A 14,736-nucleotide genomic window follows, 5' to 3' on the forward strand; every position below is an offset into this window, starting at 1 on the left:
GACACTGTCTTCCTAGTAAAAAGGCAGAAGTCAGATGCAAAGCAGGGAGAAACTGAGGTAGACTGAGGGCTGGCCTAGCATCTGAAGACTTGGGGTTAAGTGCTAACACTGATACCTACAGAGCTGCTGGCTTAGAACACTCTGGCCTAACATCTCCTTTTCATTCTGATATCATACGCACCACTGTGTATCTGACAGGCTCTCAGATCATTCTGGAAGTCTATGTTCTAGTCCAGCAGAAAGAAAGAATATTCATGAATAAAAGCTGACCATTGTAAAAAGTTGAGTGTGCTGGTATATGCTATAATCTCAGCACTTAGGAGGCTGAAGCAGGAGTTCAAAGCCAACATTAACCATATGCAAATTCCCGGGCTTACAAAGAAAAGTTGAGGGCTGTTGTTTGAACTTTGTCAATATAAAGTGAGCCGATAGGATTTTAGACATGATTTAAGTCCCATACCCTAAAGTCATGAGACCTGCCCCAGTCCTGGACGCCAGTGTACATTACCACAGTACCTGCTGGCCTGAGAGGGTCGACTCCTCCAGTATATACTGCTTCCGAATGGAGTAAAACATAGCACATTCTTTACTGAGACTTTCAAAACACTCCTTTTCTTCATCCCAATTCACCTGCTCCACAGAAGTCAATACAAGGCAAGCATTCAATTCAGTGCTTTGACATTTCATCTCTGAACAGGTCACAGACTTAACAGTTACAAAGAAACGTGGCTTTTCTGGCACTAGGACCTGGCTGGTAAGTATTGTTGGGATGACTAGGGGGATGGGTTAATGGGGCCCTTGGCTGTGGGTTTTTTCTTTTTAATCTTTTCCATTCTAAATGAAGGAATTCTCCCTCCAATACACACACACACACACACACACACACACACACACACACAGCTTATTTAGCATCTGCTGCTGTGTACCTCAGTGGCCAGTCGAAGAATGAAGATAGGCAGTCCCTCCAAAGGTGGCACATAGCTGTCAATCAGAAGAGGTAATCCAATCAGGTTCCCTTCCTGCTTGTGGGGAGAAAGCCAAGAAAGGTGGGTAAGAAAGAATGGCACTATGGCTGATAGGTTTCATGTCTCTGGTGCTTCTCCAAGCCTTGGCGTGCAAGTTGTAGGATGGAGCCCAGGAGCTGACAGCCTTTAAAAAGAGCCTGTGGTTGAGAAGAACTCTTTCTTCTGGATCTGCTTGCCAATGTCAGGACAGGAAGCCCCAAAGAACGGGGTAAAGGAAGAAATGGAGCGAGTGTTAAGAGTTTCATTTACTCTGTGGCCTGCAAGGACTGGGGTTCAGCTTTCCCTCGTGGAAGAGTCCTTTGAGAGGGAACAGCAGGAAGAGTATGGCAGGAAGAGTATCTCCAGTGCAAATGAGAAATGGAGGAAATACCATGTATGATAGATACATGCTGCTTCTGAGGGGAGGCCAGCCTTTTTGTCCCAACCTAGGGACTTGACTCTTATCTGAAAAATAACTCCAAATGACCCCACCCACCCCATCAATTTAAAGATAACTCAAAGGCATTCAGATGGCCCCACCCACCTTATTAATTTAAATAAAGATAACTCAAAGGCATTCAGATGGCTACACTCGCCTCATCGATTTCCACAGAGAAATAGTCTGCAAGCATCTCCGCCTTCTTCTTCAGAAATTCAACAATGTACTCTGCAAGCCCTTCCTTCGGGCCGTCATCCTCTGTCCAGCCACTTTCAGGGCTGTCTAAGGCCAGCATGGCGAGGTCGAAGAGTGGTGCTGCTTCCTGGGAAGAAGCAAGAATGCAGGGATCAGGGGGAAGCTTGAGCCTGTCTGACCAAACTCCGTTTACATACAGAGCATCACTAGAGACGGAATGGCCACTCATCAATGCTGGTTTCAATAGCCCTATTAACAACAGGACAAGTAGACAGAAAGTCATTATGGTGACAATCGAGTTAAGTACCACAATGAGTGTGATATATGTGACATTTATAAACAGTCATTGCAAGAATATAATTTTTTTTCAGATGACAACATAAGCTGACCAAACTCATGCTTTAGGCCTTGAAAAAAGCCTCAGTAAGTGTAAGCACACTCAGGAATGTCTTTCAACTAAGCTAGAATTAAAGTAGAAATCAGTTATAGGTTTCTGGAAAATCTCCAAGAGACTTGCTCCCAAATGATGGAGATCTAAATACAAACAGCCTTGCCTACTCAGAAAGCTCCAGGTCCTAGAGAGACATTCTGTCTCAAAAGCAAAACAATGTCAAAAAACAAGATGAGGTGATGGTCCCTGGGGAACAATGCCTGACCCTGTCCTCTGGCCTCCACACCTGACCCTGTCCTCTGGCCTCCACACCTGACCCTGTCCTCTGGCCTCCACACCTGACCCTGTCCTCTGGCCTCCACACCTGACCCTGTCCTCTGGCCTCCACACCTGACCCTGTCCTCTGGCCTCCACACCTGACCCTGTCCTCTGGCCTCCACACCTGACCCTGTCCTCTGGCCTCCACACCTGACCCTGTCCTCTGGCCTCCACACCTGACCCTGTCCTCTGGCCTCCACACCTGACCCTGTCCTCTGGCCTCCACACCTGACACTGTCCTCTGGCCTCCACACCTGACCCTGTCCTCTGGCCTCCACACAGGAACAATACCGAACACTATCCTCTGGCCTCCACATATGAACAACGCCTGACACTGTCCACACAGGAACAAAGGAGACAACCTGAAAAGCTTTCACAGCAAGATCTTGAATCTCAATAAAAATTTCCTATCATGAAACCTTCACGCTCAGACTGTTCTAAACAATGAGTAAATAATATCAACCCTACAAAACTTTTTCAGAAAAATGGTAAAGGAGAGCTTACAACTCCTCTGAGCGCCGCTTCATCTTCTACTAAAAGGACACATACAATACAAAACGACAGACTAGCAACACTCATGAACACAGACACAAAACTTATAAATACAACGTTAGGAAATGAAGTCTGGTAACATGTAACTAAGCAGGGTTCACACCAGGAGTGCAAGATTGGCTTAACTAACCATAGAAACTAGTCAATATATTTTACCATATTAATAGTCAAAAAATTAAAAATCCTATCTTAGAGGAAGAAAAACCATTTGAAAAAATTTCAGTGTCTATGACTAAGTTAAAAAGAAAAAAAAAAGATAATTTCCCCAAGTTCGTAAGGGCATCCACAAAAATTCGCTCCCAGCTACTGGCATACACAACAACAACAAGTATGATCCATTCCCTCAAGATCAGAACAAGAGAAGGGTTTCCATTCTTGCCACTTTAGTTAGCCCTGGACTGCAAGCCTTCAAGACAAAGGGCGGCATCCAAACTAGGTGTGAAGAGGGACAACTGCCTTCATCTCAGTATTATAACCACTTACGTAGAAAAACAGACTCTACAAAGGCTCTATCCAAAGTAGCAGTTTTGCTTAACTTTTTGGCTAGTGCATTTATAATCTGCAATAAACATCAGGAATTGAAACTGTTAAGTTGCCATGCATGGCACTTATAAAAAAGCGAAACATTAATAAAACAACTTTTCTCAAAAGTGATCTACAGATGAAATATAATCCTATCAAACTCCCAAAAGGCTGAATTAAAACCAGGCAACAAAACCATTTGGAACAGATGGGCTAAAACTGTTAGTGTATGCCTACTACCGTGCCACACCATCCCTGTTCTGGCACAGTTTTATAGAATATTTCTATCTTTAATTTCAAGTAAATATATAGTAACTTCTATAATAAGCATTTATTTAAGCTGGCTATAAAAGTAACTATTCACCTGGAAAGATTCAACCACAAAAACTTCATTGCAAATAATATGGTACAGATATTCCTAACAAACCTTGGGAAGTTAACATTTTGCTAAATAGGATATCACTTCATAGCTCATATTCTGAGAAATGACCAGGTGCAGTTTCAAAAGTAAGGAGGGGGCTGGAGAGATGGCTCAGCAGTTAAGAGCACTGACTGCTCATCCAGAGGTCCTGAGTTCAAATCCCAGCAACCACATGGTGGATCACAGCCATCTGTAATGGGATCTGATACCCTCTTCTGATGTGTCTGAAGACAGCTACAGTGTACTTACATATAATAATAAATAAGTCTTTGGGCAAGCAGAGCCAGAGCGAGCAGGGCTGGAGTGAGCAGAGGTCCTGAATTCAATTCCCAGCAACCACACGATGGCTCACAGCCATCTTTACAGATACAGAGTACTCATATACATAAAATAAATAAATAAATAAATCTTAAAAAAAAAAGTGAGGAGGAAAGAAACTTACCGATAACCTCAGAACACCAAAGTTGGCAAAATCATAAATGAGTATCTGGTAGAACAGCTCTTCACTGAAAGTGAGAACAATGAATGTGTGATTGAAGCCGAGTAGCACGGGCAGGATGGGACAAAGATGCTGCTGCCTGGCTAAGGAGGTCCTCTCTATGCAAAGGACTGGGATTCCCAGTGTTGACTCCTGCCAGGACTCTGCAGCCATCCCTCCTGGACAAGTCCAATTACTAAGTCCGGCTAGTCTCACTAGGGCTGTAAAAGGTTTCAGACAGTGGTAATGAATTTTATGACACTGTTTGTTTACTGTTCCCCAGTTAACGAAGAGCACTAGAGATCACCTTTGACAATCCACCATTCAACACCATAGGGTGGAGTGTTTGCCTAGCATATGAAGGCCTAGGTTCTACCCTTGGCACCACAGAAAGTGTGTAGGTGAAAGCGGTTATGGAGTACAGAAAGGGCAGTGTTGTCCTGAATCATCAGAAACGAACCCTAAGGCAGAATTATCCTGCACTGCTGGGGGGTGGGAGGTAGGAAGGAGAAAAGGTCTTGCTATGTAGCCTGACCTGGAACTTACAATCATTCTCTACCTACACTTGACAAGTGCTGGATTGCAGGTATTTGCCCCATGTCATGGTTTAAATATGCTTGGCCAAGGGCGTGGCACTATTTGGAGGTGTGGCCCTGTTGGAGTAGGTGTGTCACTGTGGGCGTGGGCTTTAAGACCCTCACCCTAGCTGTCTGGAAGTCAGTCTTCAGATGAAGATGGAGAACTCTCAGCTCTGCCTGCACCATGCCTGCCTGGATGCTGCCATGCGCCTGCCTTGATGATAATGAACTGAACCTCTGAACCTGTAAACCAGGCCCAATTAAATATTGTCCTTATAATGTTGCCTTGGTCATGGTGTCTGTTCACAGCAGTAAAACCCTAACTAAGACACCCCACATCTGGAAGTATATTGATATTTGAATTAGTATGTTGTACTGGCTGACAATAATCCAAGAACAGCTATTAAGTAGGTATACTGAATTACTAATTAAAACCACATGTTCTTCCTCATATGCAAATCCTAACCTATAGTATAAATATGTAAACAAAGTACGTGTGGGTACAGTTTAACATGTAGAGAGAAGAACAGGAAGGCTAGATATTAGGGGATGAGAAAGGACTAAACTCAGGTAAATGACACTAGCCATGAAAGCTCACTGTTTTCTAGTTCCAATACTATTGTCGTATGAGATTTGCTATACTAAATCATTTTGGATTTCAAATTAGGGATGTCATGTCAGTAAGAAGTTGCAGTTTGGGTTCTAGCCTTGACTGCTATTGTGAGATCACCGAAGCTGCACACAGGTAAGCTGTAGAGACATGCAAGCCACACACTCACGAGTGCTAGAAAAGCCAAAGCAGGGAGAAGAGAGTTCCCAACAACCCAGCTCATGCACACTGTTGTGACTGGGGTGCAACTGACAGAGCAAGGCTGTAAGGGCAGAACTAGCTGTGGCTGAGCTCTCTGCTCCTGGTCCGCTGAGGTCAGGAACCCAGCTGACTCATGCTCCGGCCACGGCAGCCAGGAGGCGCTCTTATCACATCGCCTTTCCTACAACCACAGACCGCTTCTCCTCAAAAATGGAGCCTAGATAAACCTATCTTCCTGTAAGTTGCTTCTCGCCATATATTTGGTCGTAGGAATGAGAAAAGGAGCTAATAAGCTGAACGAGCAATGGGACTCAGCACTATGACCCAAAGGCCTCAACTCGAGAAATTACGGTGATTCCGGAGCAGGTACCATGCCAGTAGTGGGCTTTAGGATGGGGGCTGCTTCTAGACTAGAGATATAAATGATTCATGTACCATGTCCATGTGTACAGTGTCTGTTCTATTTAGAAGGCCAAGAAGTACCTTAAGGTCACAGAAAGACTTAGAAGTCCCAGAGTAGATAAACAATACACAGTGGACACGAGGAGGGTATACTTACTACAAGCTCTAGATGCAATAGATCTAAAGTCCCTGGAAACAATTAAGATGTCCCCAGGTTTAAACAGGGTAAATGGCACTACTGGGCTTGCCCTTCCTATGTAGTGCAATACCTGACTTTGGTGGCTGCATTCCCATGCCAGGGAGAGGCATGGGCTTCCTTCTACTGCCTCTCAGCAACTCTGCTGCACATATGAGACACCAGATCTCTAACAGCACGAAGCCCTCAACACCTGGTCCTTAGTTAATGTTTACTGAGTGCTGAGACAAGAGTTGGGCTTCTCAAGTTAGTTATCCCTACAAAATCCCAATCAAATTGAGTCTTACTAACCTATGTATAGGTTAGATACATTAAATAGAGAATAGAAAAGAAATTTCCCATCATGTAAATGGGAAACGGTCAACCCTGGATTTGAACTCATAACTGGACTCTCAAGGCTATATCCTTTCCGGCCACTTCACTTGCTCCTCCACCCTCCTGCACTGGTGCCTACCCCCAGAGATGGCTCTTGTGGTGGCTGTGCTGCTCTCACAGAGATGTACCTGAGCTTGGTAGTGTTGAGGAGGTACAGCTTGGTCTGGTGCTGCGCCAAGGCCCACTGAGGATTCACACAGCCCACAAAGGAATGGTTACGGAGCATCTCCCGGAGAGCTAGAAACAAACAAAACCATGTAAGTAATGGAACCGTAGTAAAGCCCTCTTCACACCTCCAGTCCCACACAAGTAAAGTTGCATCAACTGGGCTCCGGTTGAAAGAAGCCAAATGTGGGGTAAAACAATCCACCTCTTAAGATGCAAAAGGCAAACGATTTATATAATCTGAAGAGAACCCAGACCTACAGAGTCAACTCATCTAGGACATGGGGCTCACAGAGCTTGGGCCACTAACCAGGAAGCATGCAGAAGCTGGACTCAGACCCCTCTATACCTTTTTAGCAAATGTACAACTTGTTCTTCCTGTGGGTCCCCTAACAAGTCAGGCAGGGGCTGTCTCTGTCTCTGCTCCCTGCCAATGAATCCCTTTCCCTATCTTGAACGCCTTATTGGGCCTCAGTGGGAGATGATGTGCCTCATCCTGCTGGGACTGGAAGTTCTCGGGTGGGGTTGTATCCAAGGGGACGGTGCAATGGGGGAAGGGATTTGTAAGGGTGGGAGACTGGGAAGAGAGGAGGGAGGGGAGCTGTGATGGGGATGTAAACTGAATAAAATAAATATATATATACTAAAAGGCTAAGGGTCAAAATGAAAGGCAGAGAGGGCAGCCAGAGATGTGGCGAGAGCCAGCTTTGCGGAGAGTGAAAGGCTTCTGCAGAGCTGGGCACTTGGGCATTTACAGGCTATGGCAGTGTAAAAGGACAAGAGAAGAACTGAAATGGGGAACATGAAAGATCAATGCCCACTGTTGGAACTGAAATTCCAAGGACTGCACCCCTCGCATAAACCCATGTCTATTCAATCACTTGATGTCTTTATGCTAACAGTAAAGAAAGGAAAGAAGACCGTGACATCCTGGGTGTATAGCCGTGACACCCTGGATGTATAGCCGTGACACCCTGGATGTATAGCCGTGACATCCTGGGTGTATAGCCGTGACACCCTGGATGTATAGCCGTGACGCCCTGGGTGTATAGCCATCAGCTGATCTTTGACTGGTTTAAAGGCAGGTTACCTGAGAACCCTATTGGAGATTTTGGGTTAAATTAATAGCAGGCTCCAAGTAATTCCCCAAAATAAAGTACTAGTAAGTAGCAGCTATGTGAGTGTGCGTGGTGTTAGTGTATGTGTGTATTATTATAAAAGAGAAACAGGGATCCAAGTTTCAGAGTCCAGAAACAAGCACAGAAGACCTGCAGATTGTAGACAGAGCATGGACAGAGCGCTGAGGATCTCAGCAACTTTTGAGCAGGACATGATTGCAAATGTAAGCAGAACTCAGAAGAACTGGGTAGGACTTCTTAACACGCAGAACTGACTGCTGCTGAAACAAAGGCAGGTAACACGCTAGACAACATCAGTGGCCCAAAGAAATGCTCACAATTCAGCCTAGAAAGGCAAAGAGAAGACTCGAGGACAAAAGAACACTTAAATGAACTCAGAAAAGAGGGCTGACCATGAGTATGAAATATATGATTCACAGCTGAATTTTTAACAGTAGAAATCATAAGAGTACTACCCTCAATGCCCAAGAAAAACCATTATCAACCTGGAGTTCCAAATAGAAGTGAATTTGGAGGCTGGAGAGATGGCTCAGCACTTAAAAAGAACTGACTGCTCTTCCAAAGGTCCTGAGTTCAAATCCCAGCAACCACATAGTGGTTCACAACCATCTGTAATGAGATCTGACGCCCTCTTCTGGTGTGTCTGAAGACAGCTACTGTGTACTTACCTATAACAATAAATAAATCTTAAAAAAAAAAAGAAGTGATTTTGAGGAAACAGAACTCAACCTGTCACTGCTGTCGCTGCTCTGTTTGTGAGTTTTCACGGCTGTGTAAGTTCTGTAACGATGTCTCATACAGAGGCTTGCTGTCTTCTTCTATAGAATAAGCACCAGCAATCCCTCCCTTTCTACTGGAAACTCCATGTCTTTACAGGATGTTCTATGTAGGTGGAAATGATTATTTTTAATGCTGGAGAACATCAAATAATCTTGACTAATGACCCACTGGAGGAGAAAGAGCAGTGGAATCACTTGAAATGAGGCCAGAGTTTCCAAGAGGAACACTCATGGCCTTCTCTCTCCATCTCCAGCTACTGTGGGGTGGGGTGGGGGCACTCAGCCAGCAGGAAAGCAGACTCCATGTCTGCTAGTCCAGCACAGGCCCTTGTTCACAGGACTTGAAGGGCTGCATTTCACCCCACCTGCAACACTCCTCTAGCCTCAGTTTCTCCTTTGTGATTTCCTCCATTCTACAAAGACCAAAATACACAAAATCCTTTTTTTATATCAAAGCTAAGCCTTAAAATTGAGACTGTGGGTCTTGACATACTCTCTGTACCAACAAAGAAAGCTCAGCTAAGGAGGAGTCCTGCTAAATAGATCAGACAGCACCCTGCCTTCTTCTAGTATTTAAAATTGCTTTAAGAGCTCCCAGCTTGGAAAGCAATACAAGAAAAGAACAACCACAGCACATTTCATGGAAATAAAACTCAGAAGCCAACTGGCACCGTGTACAGTGGGCAGAAGCCCAGTCACAGGAAGATGCTGTGGATTACATGTAGCAATGCCAGAGTGACAGAGGGGCGGGTGGAGGAGGCTCAGACAGACAGACAGACCTGGAGAAATTTATGAAACAAAGTTCAGGCCTTCCCGTGTGACATGATGGTGACTGAGAGAGGAAATGAAGAGGCAGATGTAGAGCAGCTGTTGGAGAAGGTTCAGGGTTAGAGGGCACAGTGCCACTTTGCTTCTGAGCTCTACAGCCTTTTCAAAAATTAATCCAGGAGGTAGGTGTGCTGGCAGAGCCCTGCAATCCCAGCTCTAGAAGGTGGGAGCAGAGCTGAGAACCCAGGCTAATGTTGGCTACCCTGAGCTAACAGTGAGACCCTGTCTCAAACAAGATGATTACGATCCAGATGGTCATAATATATAATCTATAAGAATATTGAAATTGACTTATTCTCATTCTTCCCCTCTCCCATGTGTGTGTGTGGTCATGCATATGCCATAGGACACATGCAAATTAGAGGACAACTTTCAGGAGTTTGTTTTCTCTTTCTTCTGTGTGGGTCCCAAGGATCAAACTCAGGTTATCAAGCCTGTGGTGAGTGCTTTTACCCACGCTGCAGCCTCTGGGCGTACTCCTGACAGATGAAACCAGAAAGATCATGGCTAGATGACAGACTCAAGCAGAGCTGCCACCTGGAGCCTGCACACTACCCTACACTTGGAACATTAGTGTCCCCTAAGGTGTGGCCAGTCTCCTTACACACCTGCTTACACCCCTGACCCCATCCTCTGAACAGCATTCAGCTAATTTCCTAGTAACAGGACTAGGATGAAGTCTGGCACCCAACTATTCTCAAAAGCTATTTCTAAGGATGACAGGGACTTCTCAGCCTTCAGGATATAGAAATATCCCATGCTTTTCACAGGGTCTTACTAGTTACTTCTAGTCAGTCTGGCGATCTTGTAGGATAAATACTACTACTTTCTGAGGCAAAGAACAGCTCAGTTACAGTGTGAGGTCACACAGCAACAGTGGAGTCCAGGATCTGAACTGAGCCAGTGGCAGGACCTGTCCACCCCCAGCTAACCACACCCCCATCTGAAAGGATAAGGACTTTGCTGCTCATTCACAATGCTGCTTTTAGCAGTAACAGAAACAAAGCAGAAATTTCTGCAATGACCATTATAGTCGACCCTTCCATTAATAGAAATACCAGTTAATTCTTCTTAAAATCAATAGATTATTTCCCCCTTCTCTTCCTGTAGAGAACAGTCCTCTGGGTAAGGGAAAATAGCTTGCCCGTGCAGCATGAGGCCGTGCCCACCTGACAACCTGAGTGCTTTCTGCATTTGCAAAGCCCTCACTCACTGCCACGCAGATCTCAGCGTACTCTTACGTACTCTCATGGCACCGCTCACTAATCTCTTCCTGGAGACTCAAGACACTGGTGAGATTAATGATCCTCCTCCGGGGGTAGCAAGCAGCCGTCATTTCCTTCCCGGAAGCATTTTCCACCATTTCCACATCAGAGTCCTCCCGATGTCTCTTTCTGCAATGAAGAGAAGAACTGACAGGTTGTTATTCTTGCATTTTATTTAGAACCCAGCTAAATGTAAGGGTTGTACTCTGGAGAAAGGAGCAGCTTCTCCCTGCTGTGGCTGCATCTACACAGCTGTGCCATGGTAGACCAGCCGCTGTCCTGTGTCACATTACTTGTCTGACAACACTCAGATCTCAAGGCCTTTGAGCAAGTAAACTGACCTTGTCCCGCCTCAGTCATGCTTCCTGTCATGATGATCATGGACTAATCCTCTGAATTATGTGGAAGCCCTTAAATGCTTTCTTTTGTACGTTGCCTTGGTCATGCTGTCCCTTCGTACCAATAGAAAAGTAACTAAGACAAAAGACTTTGGGAAAGGTGACACTTGAGTTGAGACATGAATGACAAGAGTCCAGCATCTCCTAGGTTGAGAAACACCAAGGGCAGTAAAAGGATGGAAGCTCAGCCAACCAGACCAGCCACGAGTCACTCGGCTATCGTATTGTAGTAAGATGCAGGCTATCATCAATGTGCAGTGGGAAGCCTTGGGAAGGCTTCAGGATTAGCAATACATCCCTATTATTGCTTTAAAGTGTTTGACTGCTCTGTGATAAATAGCACTTAATTCCCCTAATGATGAACAAGTGAAATATTCCCTGGCAGGGTAAGAGCATTAAATAAGATAATACATGTAAAGTACCCATGCTTGAAAAATACCTGCATCATTTTATTCTATGGGAAAACTTGTTTGGATGCTGTCTTGCTTACATAGTAAAGGAATGATCAACTGGAGTTGAGTAGTATGTCGAAGTACAATGTTCACTTCAGTACCAGAGTTCCTGCTAGCACCTAGAACATGCATGCCAGGCAAGTGATTTTAAATTGAGCACTAGGGTTAATACCAGCTCATGATAGGAATGAAGCCTCGCCACCTCCCGAGTCTCCCAGAGACTCAGACTGCGAACTTGCTCAAGGTTAAATGACAGCCTCTTGACTCCAGCTCCTCACGGCTCTTTCCCCACAAGCTCGCGTACTTGAGGGAAGCCTGTAAACCAGGCTGCTTCTGGAGGACCAGAGGCAGCTGTGGCAGGATGGAAGCGCCATTTTAGGCTCCTCTCTTCAGTCATCTCTGATGGCAAGGCTTTATTAAAAACAGAAGCTACATCTCTGTGCCTGATGATGTATTAACTAAAATATAAAACTGTAGACATTTAAGGACTCTCACAGGAAATCGCGTGAGATACTGTCAAATGCAGACAGTAAACAAGGCCACCGCACTGCCCCAGTAGAGTAGAAGGGGCAACTGATTTGTGGAGAACCTACTGGAAGAGTTTTAGTGAGGAACACAGGAGGCCATACCTGGAGCTGCCTGGACTGGAAGTGGGTGCCGCTTTCTGGGCTGCGTCTGAAGTCTCCATTAGTGATTCCCTCTCCAAGTTCTCGCTCTCAGCAGCTGCTTCAGCGGGGGCTGGGAGAGCAAGCATCTCCTCGTCCTTCCGCGTGGCCCGTTCAGGAGAGCCTTCTGTCCTGGCCCCTCGGACAGGGACAGGGTCCTGGGGCTGGCTGGGCCCAAGGCTGCTTACAGGCTGCAGAAAGGCGTCAAGCTTCTGATCCCGGGAGTCCGTACGGACCATCTGGTAAGCGTAGACCTTGTCGCCACTTCCACTAGTGGACGAGGAAGCCACCCCTGTCGTGGGTCTAACTGCCTCCCCAGAGGGCCCAGCAAGTCCTGGAAGCAAGGTCTGTTTCAAGATAGAAAAGAGTAAAAAAGGCCAGGTTTTAGCACATAAATGTCCAGATCCCAAAACAGGACAGCAGTGGACAAAGATGTCAGAGCCAGATAGAGTTACATCACAGTAGAACATTCATAAGTATAACATTCAAGAATTAAGCAAAGTTCTTAAAATCTTATAATTAGGTTAATTTTTCTACTATAAAAAGATTCTATTTTATTTTTTATGGTAAAACACACACAGCAGGAAACACATCATTTTCAGCAGTTTAAAAGCTAGAATTGCATGGCAGTGAGTACACTCACAGAGCTGTGACTCTATCTCCAGAACTTTTTACCCTCACAACTCACACTTAACTTCCCATTCCCTCTCACCTCAGGCCCTGGAAACTATCATTGTGCTGCCTTTGAAAATTTGCTGGCGGACTGAGCCACGATTCTCATGAGCACTCTACCACTGACCTATAGCCTCAGAATTCCACGTCTAAATATACTTCCTTTCTTCATTCTGTCCACCGGAGTCTGAGAGTGAGCGACTACCCAGAAACTGTGAAAACCCAGGTCCCAGATACTGGATACTGCTTACCAAATACCAATTCCTGACATGAACTAGAGCACCTTCGAGAAACAGCCAATCCAGCAGGGGCTGGAAAAGAAGCACAAGGCTTCCCTCAACATCTTGCATTGCCAGACACAAGAAATCATGAAGTCTAATGGTACTGGGTCCAAAAAGATGAAGGAACACCGAAAAGGGACTTCAACTGGACAAAAAAATGGGAAAAAGACAAACGTCTACAAGTGATTAACATGGTTGCTTTGTTAATTGCTGTGACTCAGAAAGTAGGGAGGGAACAACAGTTCTAACAAATGAGAGTAAGTTTTATGCAGAAGATTCCTGTCAATTAATATAGGACAATTCTTAAGCAAATGGATGGAACAAGAATATCATCCTGAGAGAGGTAACCTAATCATAAATGCACCCCCTGATGAGTGGATCTCAGCCCAAAAGCTCGGGATATCCAAATACAAGTCACAGACCACATGAAGCTCAAGAAGAAGGAAGACCAAAGTGTGGATGCTTCAGTCCTCCTTAGAGGAGGAAGAAAATACTCACAGGAGGAAATATGGAGACAAATTGTGGAGCAGAGACTGAAGGAAAGGCCATCCAGAGACCGCTCCACCTGGGGATCCATCCCAGATACAGTCACCAAACCCAAACACTATTGCAGATATCAAGAAGTGCTTGTTGACAGGAGCCTGATATAGCTGTCTCCTGAGAGGCTCTACCAGAGTCAAATACAGAGGCGGATGCTCACAGACAACCATTGGACTGAGCACAGGGTCCCCAACGGAGGAGAGAAAGAACTGAAGGAGCTGAAGGGATTTGTAACCCCATAGGAAGAACAATGATACCAACCAACCAGACCCCCTAGAGCTCTCAGGGACTAAATCACCAACCAAAGAGTACACATGGAGGGACCCATGGCTCCAGCTGCATATGTAGGCCTTGTTGGGCATCAATGTGAGGACAGGCCCTTGGGCCTGTGAAGGCTCGATGCCCCAGTGTAGAATGCCAGGGTGGGGAAGTAAGAGTGGGTGGATGGGTGGGGAAACACCTCATAGAAGCAGGGGTAGGAGGGATGGGATAAAGGGGTTTCTGGAGGGGAAACTGGGAAAGGGGATAACATTTGAAATGTAAATAAAGAAAATATCAAATAAAAGAAAAGAAAATAAAGAGAAATATATATATATATACATACATATGCATAAATAAATAAATAAATAAATAAATAAATAAATAAATACAGGACAAGATGATAAAGTTTAGTCTTACAATCTAAAGCAATAACTGATTATAGTATTGGGGACACTTGTAAGTTATATCCTGGAGGGCAACCTTAACATAAAAGAACCAGGCAGTCACCAAAGGAGCTAACCCTTAACACAGAAAGTCATTGTGAGCCTCCTGTTGGATGCACTAGGAAGTATAGGGCCCTGCCTTCCCAGAACCATGCCCAGGCCTGTT

General features: G+C 45.2%; 1 protein-coding gene across 8 annotated transcripts in view; it reads right to left on the reverse strand.

The window, feature by feature from the left end:
- Mlh1 (mutL homolog 1) overlaps positions 1 to 14,736 on the reverse strand; it is a 45,950-nt gene that overhangs the window by 1,107 nt on the left and 30,107 nt on the right. For 5 of the 8 annotated variants that reach the window (XM_021172571.2, XM_021172572.3, XM_021172573.3 and 2 more), the window contains 7 exons: positions 12,338 to 12,720; positions 10,839 to 10,987; positions 6,811 to 6,919; positions 4,285 to 4,348; positions 1,601 to 1,765; positions 927 to 1,019; positions 517 to 630 (listed from right to left, as the gene is read on the reverse strand). In XM_021172571.2, the coding sequence (XP_021028230.1) occupies positions 517 to 630; positions 927 to 1,019; positions 1,601 to 1,765; positions 4,285 to 4,348; positions 6,811 to 6,919; positions 10,839 to 10,987; positions 12,338 to 12,720 (1,077 nt within the window). The remainder of the gene's footprint in view (positions 1 to 516; positions 631 to 926; positions 1,020 to 1,600; positions 1,766 to 4,284; positions 4,349 to 6,810; positions 6,920 to 10,838; positions 10,988 to 12,337; positions 12,721 to 14,736) is intronic. The other 3 variants (XR_015044503.1, XM_085828080.1, XM_085828081.1) reach the window with 3 other exon arrangements.

The sequence above is a fragment of the Mus caroli genome, unplaced genomic scaffold (genome assembly GCF_978045245.1).
Source record: "Mus caroli unplaced genomic scaffold, Mus_caroli_1 scaffold_11, whole genome shotgun sequence".
In the NCBI taxonomy this organism is placed as follows: domain Eukaryota; kingdom Metazoa; phylum Chordata; class Mammalia; order Rodentia; family Muridae; genus Mus; species Mus caroli.